The sequence below is a fragment of the Betta splendens genome, chromosome 7, assembly GCF_900634795.4.
Source record: "Betta splendens chromosome 7, fBetSpl5.4, whole genome shotgun sequence".
In the NCBI taxonomy this organism is placed as follows: domain Eukaryota; kingdom Metazoa; phylum Chordata; class Actinopteri; order Anabantiformes; family Osphronemidae; genus Betta; species Betta splendens.
Window position 1 is genome coordinate 6,994,343 of NC_040887.2, and position 26,280 is coordinate 7,020,622.

Consider the following 26,280-nt stretch of genomic DNA (forward strand, 5'->3'; position numbering starts at 1 on the left):
ATTTAGAATAACTTTTCTGTTGTTGTGTCTCAGCCCGGAGGAGATCTGCTCCGGAGCCGGGCGGTAAAGACAAGCAGCAGATCAGAGGGGGGGGGGGAGGGGGGACCGCAGGGCTCTTTGCGTGGCTGTTGATCCCGGTCCACTGGTTTGCAGAGGCTGTCGTGCTCGTGAGGAGCAGCTCGTTGGTCTGAACCGCAGTATTAGCCGCACAGCGATGGGCCCCGCACACATCACGTCCGTCCCCTCATTCTGTCAGAGGAGAGTTTGGGTTTTAGAAACTGACCGAAACTGGGAAGATTTTTCAGAGCATCTAATGTTTAAATTAGGTATTGTCCATATTGTGCTTTCTCCAATTTCTCCAGTTTTATTATTGTAGTTGCATTTTAAAATTTAATTTTTCTTAAAACTAAGATGAGATTTGTTTCCTAAATACAGGATCTTCAAACCCCCCCCCCCCCATCTCTCTCTCTCTCCCTCGCGCGCTTTGTTCACGCTCTCTCTGTCTGAAGCGGCGGCCACTGTGGCGCACTAATGAGCAGACCGAGCGCGAGCCCAGCGCACATCTCCGCTCAGCCGAGGAGCAGCCGCGACTCTGACGGCATCCGAGGCAAGGAGACGCGGCAGCTGATCCGCAGTCAGCGGGGGAGGGGGGGAGGAAGCCGCTAGAAGAGCGGCACAGGCACGGGAGAAGTCGCGAGGTGAGCGAGCGCAAGGACCACAGCCAGTGCTCTCCACGCACTGACCCACTCGCTTTCAGAACACGCAGGACCTTTCCACGCCCGGAGGAGCCGAGCCATGGAGGAGACGCTCACCTGCAGCCGGAGCCCTTTCTCCCAGGTGTTCGGGCGTCAGGGTCAACTCATGCAAGCCAGTGAGTGGTTTCCTTTGGTTGCATATGTTTCCAATGCGAAACGCACAACTCTGATCAAGATCTCAATCTGTGCAACGTTTGGTTCATCTGCAAAAGATGAAAGAGAAATGATGTGATCCTGATGTGATTCTGAAGCAGATGGTGAGAAAACGGATGTATGGACATGTTTTATATGAAAGCTTGTGTTGTAAAATCACATTGAATGCTTGCATTTGTTACATATGTAACACAGCTACGCTCAAGTGTCTTGTGTCAAGTGTCATGTTGTACATCTTGATAAACTCTGATGTGCTGGATTTGGACCCGAACATGCCACAGGTCCAAAACGCAACCAACAGCCTGCAGTTACATGTGAAATATCAGTGACTTTTAACAACAGTAAAAGACAATAGAAACCTTTCTAGTCACTAACTCACAAAGGTTAAAGGTCCCACGCATGACGCACCTGCACCGACCCTGCGCATTCATTCTGTCGGTCTCGCGTGTCTGCGGTTGCTGAGCTGGGTTTGCGGTGGATGAAAAATAGATGGTGTTTGTTTGCTCATGATTACGCTGCTGTTCTTTACGGACGTCTGTCGTGAATCTTTGACGGGAGCCGCTGCGCTGGGGCCGCCAGACGCCCGCAGGCGCCGCTCACGCGCCGCACGCGGACGCTCGCATGCGCGGCGTTAGCGCAGCGTTAGGCGTCTGCGCTCTCGTACGGTGCGTGACCGCGTGCGTTCTTCTTTTTCTTCTTCGCCAGAATTAAATCTCACATCCTGGCAAAAATCGGCCTCAGGTGTCCCGTTACAAGGTGTCACGTAATGCGGGGAAGTGAAAACGACCGCCTTTGGCCAAGGCTGACTTCATATGAAAGTTGAGCTGTGATTTCTCCCAGCTGTTTTTTTTTTTTTTTTTTTTTTTGCAGATTCATATGATTGCCTGTGCATTCATGTATCCGCTGGGCAAACTCTCCTGCTGGGCCGCAGGAATTGATTTTCGTTTCTGCTGTCACACGAGGCAGGACCTTGAGCTTTTCTCCGCCGAGAGCAGCGTACAGCCTCTGAGTCGAATCACAAAGGCGTGGGTTGACTATTCCACTGTTAGAATGACTAAAACGACTCGGCACACTTGGCTTCTCACCCATGCAAACGGGAGAAGACGCGTTTGCAAGCACGTGACACGGAAAACCAATTCGCCCTCAACAGTTTTCTACGCGGATGTATTTCACTTTTGCCCACGGGGATTTCTTCTTATTCCCCTGCTCGGTTGCTTCTCACACATTTAACTTCAACTAATGACACCTCGAAGTAAGACTGTGGCGCCCGTTCGCCGCCTTTTCCCGAACGGCCGCTTATCAGGCGCAGGACAGGTGAGAGCTGCGCCGCGTTAGCGCCCAGTGACATGAACGTCGCGCGCGCCCGTCCTGAATCCCAGTCAGTCGTGCACTCCCGGAGTTATCTATGCTCTTTGAAGCCCGCGCTGCACGTCTGCGATTTCGGATGTATGAGAGCGAGGGAAGCGAGGGAGAGAAGGAGGGGGTGAGGCAACGGGGGCAAGAAAGCGAGCAAGCTGCAAATTGTGTGCGAGTTAGACATGAGGGGAGGGTGCGTGCGCCTTTTTTTGCGTCTTGCCTATTTTTAGCAACAACCGTACGTACTGCTGGAAGACTAATCCACAGTAGCGCTGGCTTGCAGTATCGGAACAGTAATTATAGGAGGATTTTTTTTGTTATCGGTGCCTGTCACCCATCACTGGATCACACGTCCCTCAGCCACGTGCAAAGCAGAAATAAAAAAAAATCCATTACGCGAGCCTTTTTACACGCGCCCGAAGAGTTGAGCGTTAAAACTACCTCCTGGCGGAAGAAACATTTTTTTTTCCCTCTCCTCGTTTTCTCGTGCATCGCATTCACGTGGCAGTGCCAGGTGAATAATCCTGCCACGATCCTCGCGCTCGCTCCCCACTGCGGGGGTTATGATTCGCTCTGTGTTCGGCGCTGTGACGCGCTGTCATAAATCCCCTGGCAGCCGACGCTCCCGTCTCTCGAGCGAGCGTGACAACTTAGTTTGTCGGCTTTGAACTAGTTAAAATATTTTTTTTTTGGGGGGGGGGTGGTTGAATCCTGGCGTCCGTAAGTTTTCAAGGTTGGTCTGCGGCGCTGCTGGTTTGCGCATCTCTCCTCTCCCAGCCGTCACTCATTATTGCGCAATCAGATACCTGCGGGCTCTCGATTGATGGCGTCTCCGCGTGGATGCGGGGCTTGTTGCCTGTCAAAGCGCAGCTCCTGGATGCGACTCAGCTGGAACAAAAGCGTCCTGATTTCTCCTGTCTGCCATTGTGCCTTGGCCCACATTCGCGAAATCAGCCCGTCTGACTGAAAATAGTCCGGAAACAAATCCGCATGTAAAACGATTAATGCAAAACACGGAATTTTACCAGTGGTGCCTTTCTGTCGGCTGTGGCCTTATTTATTTGTTGAAGGGGATTATGTTGTTGATGCGTTTGCTTTCTAAAGTTGCTCTGGGAAGAAATTAACAAATTGCTAAAATGAATGGGCATTAATGGTAAAATCAGATCAGAAATCATTTGCCTTTTAATCAAGCTTTTAATTTCCAAGGAGAGCGTGACATTGGAGTTCAGCAGCTGCTGTTTACTTTTTGCTTCACCCCCAGAGTTCCCTCCTAACACCTCACTAACCGCTGGTAAATCCCCGCTCTCTGCATGATTTGGAGGTTTAATACGTGACCACTGCAGGTGTACAACACTCTTTGCTCTGCTTTGAAGTGATTAATTCCTCCACTTGCACCGTGTTATGGTCCAGCACAGCTTCTCCTCACGGCTCCTTGGCCCGTCGGGCTTTCCTGCAGCGGGAGATTAGCTCCATGCTCCTGGTGTTGCTAATCATGTAGAGTCACGTTGCCGAGCAGTGTGTCTGTGTGTGTGTACTGAACGCGCAGCGTGCAAGATAACGGATCGTCCCTGTCTCACCTCACTAGAACAATCATGGAGGAAGGCGTCGCCCATCTGCTTTGATATTTTAATTCGAAGTGTTGACTGATGGAGAAACTACAACAAGCGCAACAAGCGCTGATGCGATCGTCAGCTGTTAAGAGGGAAGCAACACAGACGCCGTCGCTTATTGTCGCACATGCACTGCGTAGATGCAGATGGTGCTGCTCCACTGGTGTGATGTATTTTTAATTAGAAGTCATTTGAAATAGTGTGAAGAGTTTAAAGCGCCCGGGCTGCGTTCGGCCCTGCAGGGGGATGAGCGCGTGTTGCAATGATTAGCACTTACAGCTAATTAGCCACTTAACCTTTGCTCGCCGTGTGCACACCTTGTGCCCGGGTTCCATGTTTCGATGGGGAACACGTCGCACCGACGATGCTCCATGTGTCCTGCGTTTTGCCTCTCTCATGAATATGCACATTTTAAAAGATGCACGTCCACAAAGAGCATATATAATGCCAGCTCCACTTCAGCAAGGATGTACTGCTTCTCTGTGCACGGCGGGTTTGCTGCAGCCTTTCAGGTTATTGCAGCATAACTCAGGTGATGCCGTGGCAGGCGTTGCGTAGGCGTTTGTGTGTGAGGCCCACGAGCACGCGGCGCCACGGTGATTTAACGACAGAATGGCCTGTCGTTCCTGATGTGGACAGATGCTGCCGTGTGGGTTTAGGCGGCGTTCCTTTAGACGAAGCTCGACATGCTGAGCCCACATTAACCTTCTGATGCAGGAGCACGCTGTCACCAGTGCCTGATGGGAAACAGAGTTTCAGAGAGTGAGCAGACTCTGGTTCTGCCTCTCCTCTGCGTCTCCGCTCTGTGTGATGTTCCTCACCCTACTAGGCAACATTAAGTAGACATATTACGGCCTTGAGCGTATTGATTTTTATCTGCATTGTGGCGGAGGCAGTAAAACACAGCGTACTCACTGGAAGGAGCAGAAAAGCTCACACACCTTTAACAATGCTCCATCTTGAAGCAGCTTTTAGCTTCTCCACCCAGTGAACGATTTAACATCAAACAAATGAGCACAAACATGTTTGAATCGAAGAGGTTTCAGCTTATAATGATTTTTAGGTTTATTATGAGCAGGACAGAGTATGAGCTGATTTAGTGTAGAGCCCTGGGATTATTTTGGCTCAGTGATGAGCAGAGAGTGAAGAAGCCACGTTAGGCCACGGTTCTTCTGAGATGGACGGGTCTCAGGTCGCCTCCGGTGACAGCTGGGATCCGCTGCATCACTGTACACAAATCTTTCACATATTGTTTTAATTGCACTTTAGAAACACAGCCCTTTGCTAATTGGTGGCATGTGAATTAACACCTGTCATAATTAATGTGAGTCGGAGTGACAAGTGTGAATCCTTTTTTTTAGTATTTTTTTTAATTATGTGTGCAGTTGTGTGATGAAACCCCTTTATCGTGCAGCGTAATCTGTCTGCAGCACAGACAAGACAAGTGTTTAACGATAAGGAGTAAAAAAGCCTGATATTTGTTAGGAGGAGCAAAAGAAAGCACATTAAAGAAATAAAAGCCAGGGTCTGGAAGATTATATTTTACATAATCCCTTTTAATAAATGTGGATGTTTGAAGCGGAGGGTTGCGTGCAAACTAAAAGTGCAGTTGGAGCGGGTGAATGGTGGCGGCGCACTGAGCAGAACACTGTGGACACATTCTGGACCCTCCACTGGCACCTGTTCTGTAACACACAGGGGGTGAGGTTGATGTCTGAACCTCCAGCTTGTACCCGACCTCGACCCACAAACTGGTCATGTGACATATGCTGTAATCGTCACCAATCACCCAGAGTTCATTATATTAGCTGTTGTGATTGTCTCATAGTCTTTATTACTGTCAAGACACTCGCCGTGTGATACCTCCACCAATCGTGTCAATCCGAGTCTCTAATCCTTCACTTCTCTCTCTCTAAATCCTTCGCCCGGCTAGACAATTCATCCGCGCCACGCTTTCCTCTGTGAGGCGAGAGATTGTTCACAAGTGATAAGAGCTGAGGCTTTAATCCCAAACATGTACGGAATTAGAGAACAACTTGTACTTTTTGGAGGTACAGAAATAGAGCTCGCCGCCACGTTTAGCTCAAGAAAATAACCGAGCAGCAACTAACCACAACTGCACAACCACAACTGCAGTTTAAACGGACAGTATAACGCTCAGGTATTAATTAAATACGCAATTACAGCCAATTGAGTCATGCAAACGGCTGCAGGTTGTCGGACAAAGGTGCTCACTGTAAAATGTTGCTGCTGCATCGTCCAACCAGCTGCAGACGATGTGTGGAGGCTTGAAATCTCACCTTCAGCTGTGATTAGCACAGACCCCTTTGTCCCCGGGGGGTGATGGCACCCTGGCTGAGGTGTTAGGACGAGGCCATGCAGAGCCACACACACACACACACACACACACAGACACTGACCTGGACCGACCCTGTAGGCGACCACGCCAGGTAATAGATTACTTTTAACCCATTGTTTGTTGTCAGGTGTGATTCATGCCCTCCGTGCTTTGTCACGGCGCCGTCGGTGGAGCTGCATCCGCTCGCGTTACATCATTTCCACTGACCAGCAGAGAGAAAAGCTTATGAAAAACCCACTCAGTGGGAGACGAAATGCTCAGCAGAAGTTCAAACCCCGGACTCACGTACGGACGGTTCAGACACGCTTTAATTATGATAGTGAGGCAGATTCAACAAACAACAGTCTGCAGCGGGACAATCTCAGCCTCCAGACACTCGTCCTACATCCAAACTTTGGCAGCGTTCGCAAAGACAACTCCTACGGTTGCGCGCGTTCATCAGACAGGGAGTCGACAGACATTAACCCCGTCTGGACTCTGCCTCGTGTTTTGAACCCGTCCTGTTTGAGCTTTGCGTCGTCTGCGACCACAATCGCCCACAAACTACAAAGCATTTACACACGAGGCTTTCGCTTTCAACTCCTGGGCCTGGAGTCTATGAGGCCGCTGTTTATGAGGCCGTATTATTAGAAGATGACACTAATGCACAAGCGCTACATCTAATTATGTTGCGCTTTGTGCCCCGACATCAGTTGCTGCTGCTGCTGTGTTGTTTTTTTAATCATTCTGTTTCCCGCGCCGGAATCGGGCGCGAGCCGGTTGTAATCCATTCAACAGCCTCGCCTGTTGTTACGACTGCAGCACAAAAACACACAGAATGAGGGCAGGGAGACGAGGAGAACGGCAGCCGAGTGAAGCTCAGCAGAAACACACGGGGGGGAAATGTGAGCCTGCGCACACACACACACACACACACACACACACACACACACACACACACACACACACACACACACACACACACACACACACACACACACACACACACACACCTAGTGCAAGGCTAGCCCAGCTCTGCACCTCCAGGAACCCTCATCCCTCCTTTATTTCGCCCATTACAAGTGTAACAGATGTGATTATTGGAGTTTAATGAAGTCTGCAGACATGAGCTGTAGCCTGCTGCTACAAAAGCCCCGAGGTTCGGCTGCACTACACGAACGAGCTGGTGCTCCGTGCACCAGTCTTTACTGTCGGCATGTAAATCTGGTGTCTTGGCTCAGGGTACAACTGACGACGAATGATTTGAGTTCTATGTGGATTTCGCATACTTTTGTCGTGAGTCACGTCTTTGACAGTTTCACTGTCACTCAGGAACCACGTCTGTGTATTGACCCAGTTGTGTTTGGCTCCATCAAGCCCCACCGGTCCAAACCCGCACAGCGACACCTTCTGCCCACACGCGGTACGAGTCCCAGCAGCAGCATCGCTCGCTGGTGCTGTAATCTCAGTGATTTGCATTTGTTTAAAGCGTTAATACATTTACAGGCAGTGTAAACGTTAAGCCCGGTTTATAGACTGGTGCTGTGCTGCTTCCTCACCGTTAGAGGGCAGTGTTGTATAAGCACCACCGAAGCCACGTCCTTTACTCCATGCTTTTCTTTCTGTGCGGTCACATCATTAAAATCTGCCATTACTTTTTCTGATGTTGGCAAACATTTTCAATATTTTCCCCTTAAAATCTTTTTTATCTTTAACCCCGGAGCAAAAGCTACAGTGTGTATGTAACGTTTGTGAATATTGTATATTTTCACACGTAATGCGTGCTTCATTGTGAAATTCCGGCATTCAGTCGGGCAGAGTGGCGTTTTTTCGACGGGACCGTGAAGGCACCAAAAAAAAAAAAACTACACGTGAAGGCGGTAAAAGTAGCTACAACGGTAAAGAAGTAGAATGAGGAGAAAACGGGAGAGAGAAGGTAATATGTGACCCGGTGACTGTATTTCAGTCAAAACTACAGTTAAAAACGGTAACAAGGTCAGTTATTATCGAAGTTATGAACATTGTAGAGCTATTTTGTGTTTAATTAGATCGTCAACTGTGCTAAATGATTGAGCTAGCTTAAAGTTGAAATGGGCCAAACATATTTGTTGTATACGATGTTTGTTTGGTTTGAGGACAACGCACCCATAAAGATCCATCAGAGCATCAGTGAATCTTTGATGTTTGACTGGATGCTACACTTTTATGAAATCATCACTGCCTAAAATAACTTTGTAATTGATTATAATTTTAATGATCCCATCGATCATCTCAGACGTACCAGACTGTGGAGTTTCATTCGTTTTATCTTTACATCACATACATTTATCTTTACATCTATTAGCTCCCATCTGTTCCACGAACGCCTTTTGAATCAGTGCTTAATTGTCCACAAACCAAACCAGATGCAAAGCTGTTAAACATGGAAGGAATTAGTTTCACCAGTACGAACAGACAAGCGTCTCCTGGCTGAAAGCGTCCCATTATTATTCCGAGCCTGCGTATTTAAATTGAAACACTTTGATGAATCAAAAGTGGGTCCACATCTGTTCACATTTCACGCTTTAAAGGTGTGAAATCATTGGCTGCTCTCACCAGCAAAGCTGAGGAGGAGAACTTCATGATGTTTTGTAGCCAAAATGACTTCAGACAGACATGGAGACCCAGGTTAGTGTTAGATTTAGTCATCCGGGTCAGGACCACGCTGAATCTGTCTGGGGACCCATTTAGGAGCTGCACCCCAAGTGCAAGTCATACAATAATAGATTAGACGGTGACCTGGTCTATGGATGTGTGGGGCGTCTGGTTGGACCTTTACACATGGTACCAAAGTAACAGCAGCTATATAGAATTATGCTTTTTCTTGTGTGCTGTGAAAGTTTATCCTGAGTAGTGATACGATTCACCTATTAGCTTCCGTGCATAGTCTCCATTTTCCAGCCTAATTTTTCCGTTTCTGTTCCATCTCCACACATCAGATTCGCCGAAGGCCAGCTGCAGGTGTTCTCTATTTCCGTTTTCAGATTTCCCTGTAGTTGGGGATTCTACATCGTTATCTCTGGCAGCGACACTGCTCTGCCAGTCACAACGATGATTCATGTTACCACGTACACCTTTGTGAATGAGGTCATTGTAAATTGCTCTGACATCACTACTGCATTCTTTGTTTAGCATCCTGTAATTTTCTGTATGTGCAGAGCCTGTGGATGTTTCAAGCATTTGGACGCGTCTGCGTGTTGGTACTTGGTTCAGTAGAGGGCGCTCTGAGTAAGTTTAAGAATTGGTGGTTGCTGCAGCGGACGGAGTGAAGAGGCTTTATATGTAATTCCTAGTGTGTGTGTGGTTTGCATTTGGATGAGAGATGGTAAAATTATCATGATCTGCTGCTAACGTTGAGAATAAATGGGATGGAACACACAAGCAGCTCCAGTCCAGAGCTGGAGCACATTTTGTTTTGTTTTGGTGCTATATATAAACTGATTAATGAATGGAAGTGGCCACAAGCGGCCCCTCATACATTTAACATCTGATGACTGCTCGACTCTTCACCTCCAGGGGACACAGTCTTCCTCTCCGGCCCCTTTGTTCCCTTCTTATCTCTGCGCCCTCGGTGCCGACGTGTCACATTTCCCACTCAAAGCTTGTTTGCTTGGAAAAGTCGGGCCAGGCCCAAGAAGTCTTGGTTACGTAAGCCATTAATCTATGCTCTCTGTGTTTTTGTTGTCTGTGTGTGGTGTAGGAGGCTTTACATTTGCATGCGTCTCGGTGGCCTAACATCACCCTACTTCACATGGCTTCATCAGGGTGGATGCGACGGTTGTGTGACTCCAGGAGGGTTCTATACAGTGCGCGTGTGTCTACATGGCGCTCTGGACAGAAGGTCATTCCTTCATCATCGCTCTCCTCCCTTACGCGAGGTTTCCAAGTTTAAACGTTGGAAAGATGGATAACGAGGCATTAGGGGTTAGCGCAGCAGCTCATGAAAAATACAAAGGATACTTATGCTAAAAAGGTCCAGAAATATGGAAATCTGGGCCTTCATTTATCCAACGCTGCTGCCATGTATGTGAGTGGCCTAGGAAATAGTTGCGGTGACCTTTTTTAAAGACTAAACGGGATTAATGGTAAATGGAAAAGGTTCGAGGAAGCCAGGGTACGAGGAGGAGGAAGTGCAGCAGTGGTGCATACTTTATGTGGGAGCTGAGCTGGAGAGGAAGGAGGAGAACTCTGCCAGGCAAACAAGGGCAAGAACAGGGAAACAGAAACAGGATGTCTCCTAGGAACGTGGAACATTGTGGACCAGGGAGGAAGCTGACAGAGAAAGACAGTGACAGTAGGAAACTGTCCTTCCACTGTGGTATCCTGCTCAGAAGGAGGAAAAAAGTGTGTGTGTGTGTGTGTGTGTGTGTGTATTTATTTAATATACAGTACAACTACTACTGCCCTTTTTGGATGCTCAGCAGAAATGGTTCCGTTCGAGTAACGCACCACATGATCTGCATGTTAAGGTCAGTTGGTGATGACGAGTGATTTCCGTTTCTCCTTCTAGCTGTGCAGTCCCTGAACAGCCTGAACGACCAGATTGCCAGCTTCATGGTGACTGGACCCAAACCCCTGGAGCAGGAGGAGCACGTCTTCATTCCCCCCGAGAAGGAGACCCTGCAGAAGTCCATGACCCTGATGAGGCACCTCCTCGTAGATGCTCAGGTACAATTACATGTAAAGTGTCAGTCGCCGGAGTATTAATCAAGGGGAGTTTAGATCAGCTCAGTTCTCACGTGACTGTTCTCTGATGTTCAGTCTGTCAAAAAAGCAAAACTTCGACATTGTGTTTGATGGATAAACTGCCAAATAATGAGACTGTGGAGAACATGGTCTGGTTAACACAGAAGAACGCAGCTGGTGCTGGTACCTGGCAGGCTGCTGGTGTGGGAGTACACTTCATGCTTCATTTTGTACCAGAGCAAATTGCTTGTGAGGACGCAGAATGTTATTCCTGAGCTGCTCCTGCTCAGATGAAATGAAAATATTGACTGAGTGTAACAGCGGAGCAACAACAAGGTTACGTTTTCTCCGTCAGGCCGTTGTCACCTAAAATTCCTTGGCACAGCGGCAGATCTGCTGAATATTCCAGGGTGTTGGGTATCCTGAGTTATTTAAGCTGCTGTTGCTACTGTAGCTCACCCCTCCAAGACCTCTTATTATGCCATGACCTCCCCATGTCCTCAAAAATCTAATATCGGTGCATCAATCCACCGAAGTAAGCAGCTGTGAGAATAATGGCGGCCTGATGTTTGCTGACTGCTAGTGCCTGCATCTTGACATGCTCAACCACAATCATGCTGTGAAATGAGGGCGATGGGGATGCACAATCATGGGCGGCCTGCTATTCATTCGCCCCTCGCTCATGTTTTGCCGCCGCTTATGCCTGACGATGTCACGTGACCCTTTTCGAGGGCAGAACGCGGAGAAGATGAGAGGCTGGATGGGCGCGGGCTCCAATTAGCAGAGGGAGGATGCAGCCGGCTGGAGTGGCAATGTCAAGAGTGTAATTGAGCAGTTTGTGATTTAATGCACATATGCTCTTGCTAATTTGTGTGATCTCTATTCTCTCACACGAGTCCAAATTAATTTGTGTAGGAAGATTTGTTGCACGAGCTGCAGTTTGACAGATGTGGCGTTGAAGTGACATGTTTATACTGCACTTTCATTTAACAATTTAAAAATCTTGATTGGTCTTTGTTACAGACGCCCACTCTGTCAAAACGCTTTTAATATCATGACCGGTCATTCGGAGTGTTGTGCTACAAGGGCTCACAGTGGAGCCGCTTCATGCAGGTCTTGTTGGATTCCTCCAATGGCCCATCTGCTGCGTATCCTGCAGTCAAGCTGGGAGAAGATTGGCCACTGAGCTTTGCCACTGACCCTTCCTCTTGCTGCCATTCCTTGAGCTCCGCCCGGCTGTGACTACATTAGCTGAGCCGTCACTCATCAGTTTGAAAGCAGGGACGTGGAGGTGGCTTAGAAGCCAGTAAAGGTGACTTTGACTTTGACTGAGTGGAGACAATGATAAATAAGAGGCGTCTGACTCCTTCTGAACCTCGGACCAAACTAATTGTTAGAGGAGAGCTGCAGTGACACTCGTCACCGATGAACACAAGGACAATGAGATACATAAACATGATGGATGTTGTAAACATGATCTCTTACAATAATGAAACACATCGTCTGAGATTGTAAATGTAAAGTTGTGTTTTTGTTTTTGTTTTTTCTCTGTTGTATTGTTTGTAGGACCTGGTACGGTCCTGGTGAATCCTAAGAAGTTATTCACTTTTTTCTGTTTTTTCCACTGGTCCTAAATTAGTACGGCTATAACGTATTAAGTAAGCTCAGATTGGCATCAGTTGTGTCACATCTTGAATGAATGGTAATACTAATTTCCACACAAAGGGAGGACATCAACATTATCCAGTAATGCTGGACCGGTGCCCAGGGTCATGCTGAAGCTCAGGCTGCCTGCAGTCTCAGAGGACCAGGGGGAGGTGCTGTAGAGAAGCGAGCTTGTGATGGGTCTGGCCGGGTCATGTCTCTCTCCAACTGGGGCCTCAGCTGGCCCTCCAGAGCACGGTTCCTACCCATGCATAATACATCGCCTGGGTCCCATCTGCCCTCTGGAGCCCTCGTCTGACTCCACCGGGCCTGTCTAATAGGCCCCGCTCCAGCGAGGACCAGCCAGTTAGGCTTGCTGCTTTTGTGATGGTTGATTGTGGCCCGGCCCACTCCCACAGTGTGACAAATGAGAATGGAAATTGGGCAATTTGCTTCAAAGCAAATTTTTCTGCATCCACAGCTTTAGAGCTGTGGAGTCGCGTGGCTTTTATTCTCTCACTGGAGCATTTTCAAAATACTAGAAGTGGCCGAGCAAAGTTCACGGCTTTGTGTGTTGTATGAGTTTGAAAACGATTCTTGCAGATCAAAGACAGAGAGCTTGAACCTGAGGTCATTTCATAAGGCTGACAATTACTTCATTCAAATTGGTCTTTGACTTGCGTCTGAGTAATTATTGCTTGATCAAGCTGAATGCAGTATTATTTGCAGTTCTGGTACCGTGGTGCCACAAACAAGAACAAACTCTTGTGATTCTGAGCGGCGCTGCAGTCAAGGGCTCTGCCTAAGGATATTTGATTCAGTCAGTGGCCTGAAGGAATATATAACATTATGTTGCCTACTCTTTAACTGCTAGTTGCAATCAGATATTTCTGGGCCACACAGAAATTGTATTGTCGTGTGAACTGCATAATATTAGTCCTCTGGCTGGTGGACTTCTGTGTGTAGAGCAGATTGGAAATGACGGCTTATCTTGTAAGGAATAAATTGAAAACCATTTCATTATAGGAATACACTTCTGAACGTTGCCCGCAGTGGAAATGGTTCCCTGTCATAGCGGCGCATTAATGGTATGGAAATTATGATGAGTCGGTAGGAAATAAAACAATGAAAGGACCGCATACTTCACTTGTGTTTAGGCTGTGCTAGTACACGGCAGGTCACATGTTGTTATTATATGCTGTGTTTTGTTTCCTAAGATACACAAGTGAAGTATCCTACAAATGCTACTACTGAATTTGTTCCAGAGGGATTTAAAGAAGCGCTTTAGTATTGGCTCCATGATCATCACACAGGTGACTCTTTTTGACAGCTCTCCCTCCTCAGCTGTAACATCTCCTGCATACTCTAGTTTAGTTTAGCAGTGATTCGTTAATAAAATCACTCCTCGTCAGAGATCATCACTATGAATTTGAATAATATTGATATTTTCTGTAATGCATGTAGTGCATTTGGACTTTCAGGATTTCAGGTCTTTGTTTAGTCTGTTCTTTTAATGGTGTTAATTAGTAGATTGTGACAACATCCTTTTGATGCTGAAACTGTCCTACAGTGGGAGGGTCTGGGAGAGAGTTTACAGTACACTGTACATAAGAGGTGAAGTTGTGTCTCTTCCAAAGGCTATACATACTTTAGCTACTACAATATTAGTATGCTATCAGCATCCACGTTGATCCACAATGCAATGCCTGATTCTGTGATTATCAGTCCTTCAGCCTACTGTGATGATTAGTGTATAATGATTAGATTAGTGTAAACCAAAACTTCTGCAGATTCTGCAGTCACCTCAACCTACTTGTTTAATACTGGTACTATGAAAAGTCAGCTGCAACTTGATCTGACTGCTTTGAATGGTTTCAAACCTCATGCAGGAAAACAAATTATATGTCATACTGGTCAGATTAGTTTATCCACTGCAGGGCGCTGTCAGACACATCCAGCTTTCAGTACATTGGCAGTCTGAAAACTGTCTAAACAATTTATTTATTGTTGTCCAATGGCTCAGAAAATGGCACTCAAGGGAAATCCAGTCAACTCAACGTAGCTTATGCTTTTGGGTTGAATAGAAGTATTTGCATAACTGGCCAAGTCATGTCCAGGTTGCTAGGCAACCTAGCTTGACAGTCCAGGGCTGTCACAGCCAGCCATGTTGGATCTGTGCTTCAGCAATTTCACTTTATATCTTTTTTCGACTTTTCAATGGTGAACAAAACATTATCTGAAGTTCGGCATGCGCTGCTTTGAATGACTGCAGATTTATACTCAGTACAGTAAGCTACAACAAGTTAGCATGCTGCGTTCAGGGGCTTGGTGATTATGCGATACCCTCCCAATCAGTCCTGCTCCTCTTCTGGCGTCGTCTGAGTGGAGACCACAGTCGACGAGACTGCTGCTTAGATGTGTGTTTGACTGTAACCTATATGTATGAGGCAGTATGTTACTATGGAAACAGGCCATCGGCAGATTATTTTAATGGTATAAACGGGGGATGTGGGCAATGAGGTGGCAGCCAGAGCTTGTTTATGTTGGTTTCTCTTTCTGTGTTTTCCACCATGTGCAAGCCTCCCTCGTGCTGCTCTGCAGAACCAGTCATTTCCCGAGATCAAAGCCTTTGCCGTCCGTTCTGCATCAGGGTTCAACAGGTTGCCTTGGAGTGCTTGTGCGAGCGGTGTTCATGGCCTCCATAACTGGTGGTGGCAGCTTTTCACCCTCGGGTGTTAATAAACGCTGGGGCTATGTAGGAGAACCGTGATTTGCCTGTAACCTGCAACAAGTAAACCAAAACACAGATGTTTGTCTGCCGCCCGGCATTAACGTTGAATTATCACCGAGCTGTCAATTGCAGTATCCATGGTAACAGCAGCTTGCATTAAGGTTCCAAGGCTATGAGTTAATCAAAACGATAGCAGGAGGGTTTAGAGTCTTTTGCATGTGTCTCATGCAAGTCTTCAGCCTGTATCATGACTCAGAACTGCCCCCTGCTCTTTTTTTTTCTTGCCTCTGCACAGTGGGAGTTACAGCTCACGCAGTTTATAACAAGACAGCTTCCTCCTCCCTCTGAAATACCTGGTGGTGAATAAACACTCTCTTGACAGTAAGAGTTGGCCTCATTAAAGCATGTGCTGTAGTAGAGCTGTGACAGCTGTGTATCTCAAGAAGTTTCTCCATGACTTCTAACACATTTGCGATAGAGAGAGATATTACTAGAAAAGTCACATTGACTATGACATTGACTAAGAATTGTTTTATTGAGGCATCTGAGCACAGTCCAGATGTGCTCAAATGTCACGGACACTCCCAAGGCTGCAACTGTAGGTGTTTAATAAAACCAAACCAGTCTTACAGTTTGACATCAAACTCTGTGACTGATCTTAGCTCTAACACTAATTTTGTTTATGAATCAAATAGTAAGGTTCAGACAATTAGGTCTCATGAATCGAATAAAATTTCCCCAGGACACGACAACCAGAATAACTGTCTTGATTCACATTGACGTGTGCCGTCATCAAAGCCCTGTTGTCTCTTCATAGGATTCTCTCTTTAATCAGACTGAAAAGAATCAATAAATAATGACTAGATTTGGCTCAGCAGTGTTTTATTCATTTAGCTGTTGATCATGAACAGGTATTTCAGGGGTAAATCATCATTACAACAACATCAGATTACCAGAGTGATGGCAGGTTTTATAATCTTCAACAAATATTGCTACTCGGCACTGACTTAAAAATCCATTCTTCATCCATCCAGGTCAAAGACGATGAAATCTAATTATTCTGATTGAATGACCCTGCTTCCCATTGTCATAATCATGCAGCTACTTAACTTACTATATCCCCAGGTCAAGGAATGTGCACAGATTCTTGCTACTGTCCTCGTGGCGATTAGTCCGTCTGTATCAAAATGGAAATGAAACGGCCGTTTATCTTCAATACAGTCTAACTCCAATAACCGATGCTAATGTTTATTTCTAACTGTCTTTTTTGACACATGCTTCTGATCTCAGATGGGTTTTAAAGTTCCTTCTACCTGGGGCATATCCGTTTGCGTCATATTTAGGAGCGAGAGGATTGACAAACAAAACTTAAGGCAACAGCTAAAATGCGAAGACTAAAACTGCACGCTCTGAATCGGTAAATTGAGCACATTACAAACAAGTGCCCCGAGCGCTTGTCTTCACTTTTGCCTTTTTTTTTTGGGAGAAGATTTTTATAGTATCTCTTTGTGTGCAGCGATAGGACGTTTTTGTTTTTGATGTTGGGCAGATTACAGACTGTGCAGAGCTCCCTCGCGGTTAAATACCAGGCTTCAGCGGATGAGGTTTTGGTTTCCTACGAGGCCTGCGAGCCCAACCAGGATGAAGACATTACTGTCAAACTCATAAATAACACCATGTCTGGCCTGCTCAGTGCCACTGTCCGAGCATGTCTAAGCTTTTCTAATTTCACCGAGTAGTTTTGAATGGATGTACCTGGACCAGGCTGGATTTGCATAAAAATGTGCTTAAATTGATTCCCTAAACCGTAGCTGAACAATGGATTCCCATTTTTTTTTTGGAGATGGCCAGCGAAGACTGCTGCCAGAAACGTTAAACGTCACCAAAGGCAAGTCAGACACAATTTATCGGCGGGTACTTAGCATTTCATTTTACTGAGCCTTCACTCTGATGTGAGAGCTACTTTTATGCACAAAAGGCATGTGGCATGAGGATTTCTAGTGAAAGAACACCGTATTACTTGTGCACAATCAGTGGATCTGCCAAATAAGATGCAAGTGCATCAAGCTGTTTGCTAAAGGTTAGTCCATGACTGGTTCTACGGGACTGTTAGTTTTCATGAAGGCCCCTCGGTAATTCAGGACTGAAATGACAATAAATTGTGGGTGTCAGTGTAGTGAAGTCTAGAGAATGCACCTCTCGCAGTGTTTCTCCTCCGCTAAAAGGTCATCAGAGATGTGTGCCTTTTTGTGTTTGTCCCTGACTTTGCATGGCCGTCGTTCAGTTTGGCTGATGCAAAGGCTAGACGAGGTTTGCTGGAATGCTTTTTACTTCTAGCGTCTCGCTTACATTCCCATACACACACTGAAATAATCTTGCAGAATCCTCTTGTTTGTCTTCATGTTTGTTTTTAGCAAAGATTCTAGGTTCCAGAGAAGGTTGTAATCCCGTAAGCCTGTTTGACTGTGTAAAATTATTAGTTTAACATGGTTCGGATGGCAAAAAGACAAGTGATTTTGATGGGGTGTTGCTCCCGGGGATACGCTTTTGGATGACGGTAATGCTGTGCAGCATCTGACGATCTGGCGCCTGTGATTAGATGGCTCGCGTAGAGGGGACATGTTGAAAGCTGCTGCAGATGGCTCATGTCTGTCTGCGTAGCCACGGAAAGACCTTCGCTCAGAGCTCGGAGCAATATCCTGAAGCGAGACAACAATTTGCTGTTTGACAGCTCTTAAATTAGTATTTGTGTTATTGATACCCTCGTATAGATCCAGTGATCTGTTCATCCCTGGAAAAAATATTGGTCTATTTACGTATTTGTTTCACTTACTGGGTTTTCTCCATATGACAATATTTTAATTTACAGTCTCATAGAAGGACAGTAAAAACCTTTAGGAAAGCATCTGGAAGGAAGTGGAAATGCTGACGTGCAGTAGATGGGTTTGCTTTTGTGCTTTAGCCATGCAAACCAAAAGACACTTGGACATCTTGGTGGTTCTGAAGATGGTGATACTGCTTGGATTAGAGACATCGAACCTTTGTCTCCACCGTGTTTGCATGTGTTGCTGATCACACTTTTTCTCAGTATTTCGCCCGAAAGCCGCCCACCAACAAAATGTGCAGTTTTCAAGACTGTGTGGATGCAGGAGTCAGGGGTCTAAACCATGGACAACCTGCTCTACCTCCTGAGCCACAGTGGTTCCCATAGCTTCATGAACCCAAAAATAATTTAACTATACAGGTAGAGAATTAAAGCACAACAATAATGTTTTAATATTGAGCCTCAACATAAATAATATTATTTATTGAAGGAGTTAAGCTGATATGTCTGCAATGCAGCTGCAGTTTACTGCCTGACACCCGGACAGATGTAAAAGCGATTTATTGCTTAAAGTTTGACACAGAAATCGCAGCCTATTATGAAGTAAGAGAATCCATAGTAAAAGCGCCCTCAGCCATTTAGCAGCAGTGTGACCTCGCCGTTCATTATCAGATAAATCATGATAGCAATCGTCGCTGGTTTGCATATGCATAATAATGACCTGCAGTAATTCACATTTCAATTCCACACACTGTATATAATCAGTGGTATATTAATTGGAAAATGACTGTAGCTAATGTACATTTAGCTCCGAGTTCAACAGTAAAATAACTCTGTCCTCTTCTCAATTCATATCGGTTTTGATGGAAATGTCTGATGGCTTCAAAATCAGACAGAGCTCCTGCCAAATGAAAAAAGGTCAGAGTTTGAGTCTGAGTTCTTGGCTGTGTTTGCCGCGCTGTGACTCTGTTTGAAAAGGTCAGATCATCACCGTGTGTAAACAGCAGGTTTCTGATAGAAGAACCTGCCTCTGCTTAAAGTGCTACACATGGCACATTGGCATCTGCTGGAACAGTATTTGGAATATATTTAGACTAGTTCTGTTCTGTTTTCTCCGTATTGTTCACCTGCAGCTAAGATCTTGCCGCGATGCCGCAATGATGTTTTATGAAAAATTATGATGTCTTTAGTATGTACTGTAAGAGCCACCATCACATAAGGTATTCATGTTATTACAGAGGCTGTGTGTTTACTTTAGGAAGAACAAATTCTGAGCCGCAACCCATCGACCTGAGCTGAGTGATTATTTGAATGACTCATCATCCTGGTTAACTTCCCTTTTGGGTAAATGTAAGACATGACAGTTGTGCTATAGACGGGTCTGTTCCATAGCATTTCTCGACCACAGCAGGTGGACACGCCCTTATTAACACAGTGATAAATATCAGGCCTAGTATAATTACAGCTATCTTTGATTTCCTCTGCCCTGGTTGCGACGCCCTCACAAAGTTACCTTCCGTCTGGCTTCTTGACACGAGTAGTAAATAGCAGCGAGCAGGGCCATAAATCATGCTAATTCCTAGTCCAGACCTCTTGTCCTGATTGATTGCTCGTGTTCCTTTGAGGTCCACCTGTGGGCCTGCCTCACTGATATTAAGTGGAATTATTTATATCTATTTTGCTTAATAGCATGCAAGTAAATCTGCTACACAACTGTGTGCATGTCACAAAAAGGTGAGCGAAACATTATCGGGTGCAGACTTCTGGCATTGTTTAGTCAGCAGAGTGTTTTCTCCTTAAATGAAACATTAACATCCTTTGGGGCCAATAACATATCGCATCTGATAAACGTGCATGAAACTCTCAGATGCTCAGATGTTTTTCACCCCTGCTCAAGCTCCTCATGGTGCTGGAGAGCTGTACTGTATATACAGCTGGTGGCATCCTCACCATCAGTACTAGAAAGATTCAGTAAGGTTTCAATAGCGTCTAGTGGTGAGGTTGCAGCTGCCTCCCATGTGTCCAGTTTTCATTTGATAACACACTAATAAAATGTGCCTGTGACTACTATGTTCCATTTCTAGTAATAGATCTCTCCAGGTCTTACACGATGGACCTAAGACTTGCTCTAAATTACCTTGTGGGGAGCTCAGCGTGTTCACTGAAGGAAAATATTTGGATACATGGCTAACACGCTTATTCTAATCATGCAGAACTCTGCAGTGGACCCGTAACAGCTGCAAGGCATCTTTAAAAACTGGTGCGTCATCTCCCTATGGGTGAAATTCAGATCACTCTCTGCAGAATGTGTGTGTTTTTTTAACATTTAAGCTCATTTTACACTGCTCCATTAATACTAGCCCTTCCTTCATTTCGAAACCCATCGCTTTGGTGCTGGGGGATGTTGAGCCACGAGCTACTCCGACATCTCGGGGTCAAACAGAAATGACCTTTTCTCTGGTTCTGCATATACAGGAGAAATTACTTTAAGCTGGATATGTGTGTAAGTAAGTGTGAGTTGAGCTGACAAATACAAAACATCAGGTTTTCCTGTAAGTTAAGCTTACAGTTGTTGCTGTTGGGTCCTTACACTTTTGCCTGTACCCAGATTTGTGGCTTCAGTTACCTGGGTATTTGTTTTTAATAATAACTCTTCAGCTGATTGATTTTGAATATAGTACACGTAACCATGGAAACCCTTTGTCTCCCACTGCTAAGACTGGGTAGGTGGCATGCCATAACGTAGGACCTTCAAAACAGGTACAGTATGTTTCCTCTTCTAAACGGTGACTGTTGCTCTTAGAGGTGGTTGTGCAATGCTGACATACGGGTGAAGGGCCAGCAGGTTAGTGGGTAAGAAAAAGTCCAGCAGGCGAGTCGATGGAGGCCAGGCGCTGTTGAAGTGCGACAGAAAAAAATGATGATGGTGATTTCACCAAGGGGGGGGGGGGGACGACACAATATCACTGAAGTCTTCTGCAGTTCACAACCCAAACCCCCAAATCCTCAGCTTAATAAAAGATCCACAGAAAAACAGAGGTGCACAATCCAAAAACCCCGAACCCTAAGCTTTAATGAAAAATTTTTAGTCCAAACACACAGTCCAGCGAAGGCATTGACAAAACCCTTAATCCAAATCTCAGTCCAGATATAAAAACGACTTGCAGCACTTTTCAAAGAGAAGGCAGGTCCAGACTGATGCACAAATGGTTCTCAGAACAGGGAAAGCGAGTGAGTAGATCTTTGGCATTTAGCAGCAGCCTGACAGCTGAGGAACTAAAGTAGGGGAGGGGGGCAAGATATGCTCACACTTGAAGAAATAATGTGGTCGTCTACGCGCCCCACTCTCCAAGACCAGGTTTCCTTTAGTATAAAATCTCCCTGTCGTATTGACATAAATAAAGTATTTTTTGGGGTATTTTTTTACCACCTTTGTTGTTGAAGTGTAGAGCAGCTTGTCACGAGTGTGCTGTGCCTTTTTGAAGGAAAGTGGTTTTGAAAGGATGCATCAAGCCAGCCATTGTCAACTCCCCCCACAGCACCAAAACAGAGCTTCTCTCAATCGCTGTCACGGAGACGACAGCTGCTGAATGCTGAGCAGAAGAGACAGGAGCTGCCCTTCAACCTGAAGCGCGCGATTATTCTCTTTTTCACGCGGCTCGGCCCGCGTGTACAGGCCGACACGTACGCACATGCAATTAACCACGCCGACCGAGACGGCTCACGTGCGGCGCAGGCGTTTGAGTTCGGAGGCGGCAGGCAGCGTTGGCACCTGAAAAACAGACCATCTGTGAGATCCGCAGGCCACCAGCCAATGACGGCAGTCTTTGTTCAGATGCCGCATGCATGTGGTAATTGAAAAAGCTTTGTGTTTCTGATCTGTGCGAACATCTGTGTGTGGAGCATTTGTGGTGCCTTTTTACAAAACAACTAGTCTAGTCCTGCTTATCAGAGCTTAAATACAACATATTAGACATTTGTCAACACGTCTTGCGTGAAGACATCCAATCAGAAGCGTAGCTGAAAGGTTAGCGTGTCTGCTCAAGCTCGAAATCCACCTTCATCGTCTCTAATGGAAAGACGACCCTCAGCACCTGTAGTGGAAGGTGATCGATGGCGTCACACATTCAGCTCCGCACCGGCACCGAAGCAGTTTTTCCCCCTCAAAGACGGACTATCTGTTACCTGACTGTCTTACTTTGAAGTAGCGTGCAGCAGTAAATTCACATCAAAGTCTACAGGCCTGTTTGTGCCTGGGATTAGCCTTGAGCCTCTCCCACCGAGACGGGGTCCGCTCGGAGCTGCGTCGCGCCGCCTGGATCCGCGTCTCGCGGACAGCGGGGATGTGAGCAAGAGCTTAGCGTGGACGGGAGGAGAGATTAGAGGGAGTGGGAGAGGTGGTGCGGGATGTTTCAATAACGTCGAACATCCCGGCGCTTGTCAGACAGAGTGGGAAACTTATCGGCGTGTGTCAACAAGCTGTGTTTACCCGCCGGCGTCTGTGCGTTTTATTTCTTATTCGGCTGGCAGAGACGGCGGAGGCATCACTGTCCGTTCACCGCTCTCAACTTGACATGAGCTCATTATAATTACAAACAGTCTATAGATGGAAGAATAATTAAGAGATTCAGGAAAGAAACAAATGTTTTCTAAAGCCTTGAAATGTTTCATTAAAAACAAATTCACATAGTGAAGTTAATACATATGTAATTATATATTCTATGCCTGTGTTTATTCTCTGACGTGGCTTTGCTGGGCAGTAGTGTGGCACACACACACACACACACACACACACACACACACACACACACACACACACACAGACACACACACTAATCAAGGCTTTTATTGTGGAAACAGATGCCTGCTGCTGCATCGATGCAGCCAAGAGGCACTATAACAACGGCCCCAGTTAGACTGGAGGGCGTTGGAGCGGCTAATAATTTGACATCTGTGTATTAAAATTGAATAAAGTAGCACCTAAACAACGCCAAACTGAATCAGACTAACACGGGAGCTTTGGGTGTAATATAATAATCAGTCAGTGTTAGACAGGCAGTTGTACAACATCCACGGTGCTCAGAGCTCAGAGTCTCCAGCTGCTCGGTGTTATCGCTCGAGTTTAAACTGAAGCGGGAGGAGGGCTGAGAATAAACAGATTAGCCCAACGGACATTATTCAGTGTTTTCATAAGGCTTGTGTCTGGTCTTCGTTTTGCTTTGACCCACGCTGCTGGAATAAGCTCAAATATCATCTCGAGTCACACAGCAGCTCGTCCACGCCCACGTTGTACATCGAAGTAATCCTTTCAGCCCGATGCCTGATGGTTAGTAGAGACAGGAGTTGGTACAGTATGAAGAGGCTGGCAGCTGTGGCAGCGGTGCAGACGTGTGCAGTATAGCTCTAAACCTTATTCTTAGAATTTCTCCTTTGAGTCACTGCTTGATCCAAACAAAGAACATGACTGTCACTTTGATGCTGTCACGTAAAATCTATTGCCCCAATTAATTTACTTTCTTTCCCTTGTGTCATTATTGCCATGAACTAGACATTGTGATGTCTTCCTCTTGCTGCCGTCCTCAGTGCCCTCCTTTGTCTGTTTGTGTTTACTGTGCAGTGAGTCTTTTTTCTAAACCGCATTCCCTCCAAAGATGAGATGATCAAGATAGTGTTAATCTACAAAATCCTCTGGCAACATTAAAGTGTTTCCTTTTGTTAAAAAAGGCCCTGCATTAGAGCACCTTTTCCACCTCATTGACTGGCCTTTTCACATGCTTTCAATGAGCAGGTGATTTTGGTGCAGCCCATAAGTTCTGCATTGCAGAGGCATGGTCTGAATCACTAAACACAGATTGCAGTGTTGGAACTTTACATTATATTTACTGTAGATGATCTGCAAAGCAAAGACCCTGACTACTGAAAGTTTATAAATACATTTCTCTGTGGATAAGGGTAGAAAATATTAATAGTCACAATGACATTTCTTTTTTTTAACTGTTTTTTTATTCTGAAAATACCCTCTGAGAGGAACAGATAGTCCTGCTAGTACAGTGATACTATCATAGTAGTGGTACTGTCAAGTTGTATACTGTATATTTGTGTGAGGTGTAGCCACACTTTTAATGGCATTCTGGAGACCACCAAAATAAAATTCCCCCAAAAACATGTGAGAGTCAAATGCTGTCGACAGCTGTACCAAAGCTTTAAGCGTTTTCAGTAGCTCAAATCTGTTTCCATTGTTGCCAGGCAACAAATACCATCACAGTGAGTACTTGTGAGTCTTGACTGTTATTGCTTGGCAACAATATTCCACCCCAGTAAGTTAAAAAAAAAAAATCAGCCAGGCTTAAAAACTTCTCTGTACCGGTTTCAGTGCTGCAACTTTTGGCCTGCAAATGGCCTCAGCTGTGGGACAATGAGGAATGGTCACAGAGCTGTGCGCCCACTCCCACTGTCTCTATTCATATGCTAATCCAAACCCCGGCACACCAACTAATTACTGATCCTTAGTCAGTCACCGAGTCGGGATTCACTTCACTGCCCAGCAGACACACAAAGGGAGGGAGTGATTTGAGTGGTCGGTCATTTATGTGATGTACATGCAGACATTTACTGCACACGTACTGTACGAATGTTTCAAGTTCACCTCGTAATAAACCACTGACCTCACTGGGATTTTCAGTTGATTGGAGCACGGATGTAAATGCAGCATGACGACACCCTCAGACATTTAATGAGCTAGTTTATTGTTCAGCTCCTGTTCCTTATAGATTTGTTAACGGCTCGAGATGGATATCAATGCTCAAGGCAAACCAAGACAGATGTTTACTGTATATTCAGACTTTCAAGAGGCTATTGTTCACCGTGTAAAAAAACAAAAATGAAGGTAACATCAGATTTGCAAGGTGTTTCCAAAACTAGTTCCCACTAAATTCCTACAAAGTACATTAACTTAAACCTACAGCAATGACGTTATGTTAAGGCTCTATCTTTCAGGGTGAAGTAATACACACAGCCAATAACGCAATAGATATAAAGTCAAATGTATAACCAGATGCTAAAGATCCGCCCTGAGGGGTAATAGACTTTTATGACACCTGACAGGAGATGAATTTCATTAATGGACATCAAATGGGTTTAGGATTACGAGCCTCTGGTGAATATGCATGTGCAAGTGAGTGTATGTGCTTGTCTCTGCCGGCCGTCTCCTGTGACTTATGTATAATATGCAGCAGCGGGGTCGTCTATAAATAACACCGTGATGTTCGCTTAGTGAGCAGCAGGGGTGACCAGTGTCTGGGCAGGAGGATGAAGGGCTGTCGGCTTTGCCCGTGTGCAGTTCCTTGTTGTGTTGCTCACGTATTGCACCAGGCGTTTAGTAAAGTTTTATTTGAGACGGTGATGTGGACCACACACGTGTTCTACAGTACGTTCTGCCTGATCTGTGCTCGCCACGCACGGTTCGGGTCGGGGTCGTGCTTCAGCTGTAGTGCTGAGTGAGGAGGCATTGACGACTGAATGCTGGGTAACTGATCAGAAATGCTGGATGGATTTGGGGTATTGAGTGCAAGCTGGGCCCCGAGGCCTTAATACAACTGGGCAGAGCAGAAGTACATAAATTAGCTTTTTTACGGCCAAGAATCAGAGGCTAGTTTAGCTTGCTAAAGAGAATGGGAGCAGAATGAAAGTTGTCCCCCAGCTTTATCATATAGCCGTGCTGTTTATTTGACAGTTAGACTCCAATTTGTCACCCGCAGTTAATGTCTCTGTGTCGAGCCTTCTGCCATCCTGAAGTCTGGGTTGTGGGTGGGATGAGTGGCTGCTTATTGACAAAGCAGATGTGGGTCGACCTTTTCACCTCATGAATGTGTCCAGCATTCAGCGTTGTACCTTTGGTTTGGTCTCCACCAGCATTCATTAACGCTTTATGGCTTCTCAAATGTTATTTGGTGTTTGGCAGGCAGATGTAGAAATAATAAATATTTTGACCCAATGAGGAACAGCTAAAACTTAGTTACTCAACTTTCATCTCGTGTGCCGTTTGACAGGATTGTGAGTGTGACTGGATCAGATTTTATTGACACATTTGTTTCCTTGGCAACGTGAGCTGTAACAGTCACGTGACTCAGATTCTCACATTACCG

General features: G+C 45.8%; 1 protein-coding gene across 2 annotated transcripts in view; it reads left to right on the top strand.

Annotated features, from left to right (window-relative positions):
* Positions 1-542: 542 nt before the first annotated feature.
* kazna (kazrin, periplakin interacting protein a) overlaps positions 543-26,280 on the top strand; it is an 86,714-nt gene continuing 60,976 nt past the window's right edge. Inside the window, exons 1-2 of one of the 2 annotated variants that reach the window (XM_029155562.3) lie at positions 543-871; positions 10,762-10,919. In XM_029155562.3, coding sequence (XP_029011395.2) covers positions 796-871; positions 10,762-10,919 — 234 coding nt within the window. In that variant the 5' untranslated portion in view covers positions 543-795. The remainder of the gene's footprint in view (positions 872-10,761; positions 10,920-26,280) is intronic. The other variant, XM_029155563.3, reaches the window with a different exon arrangement.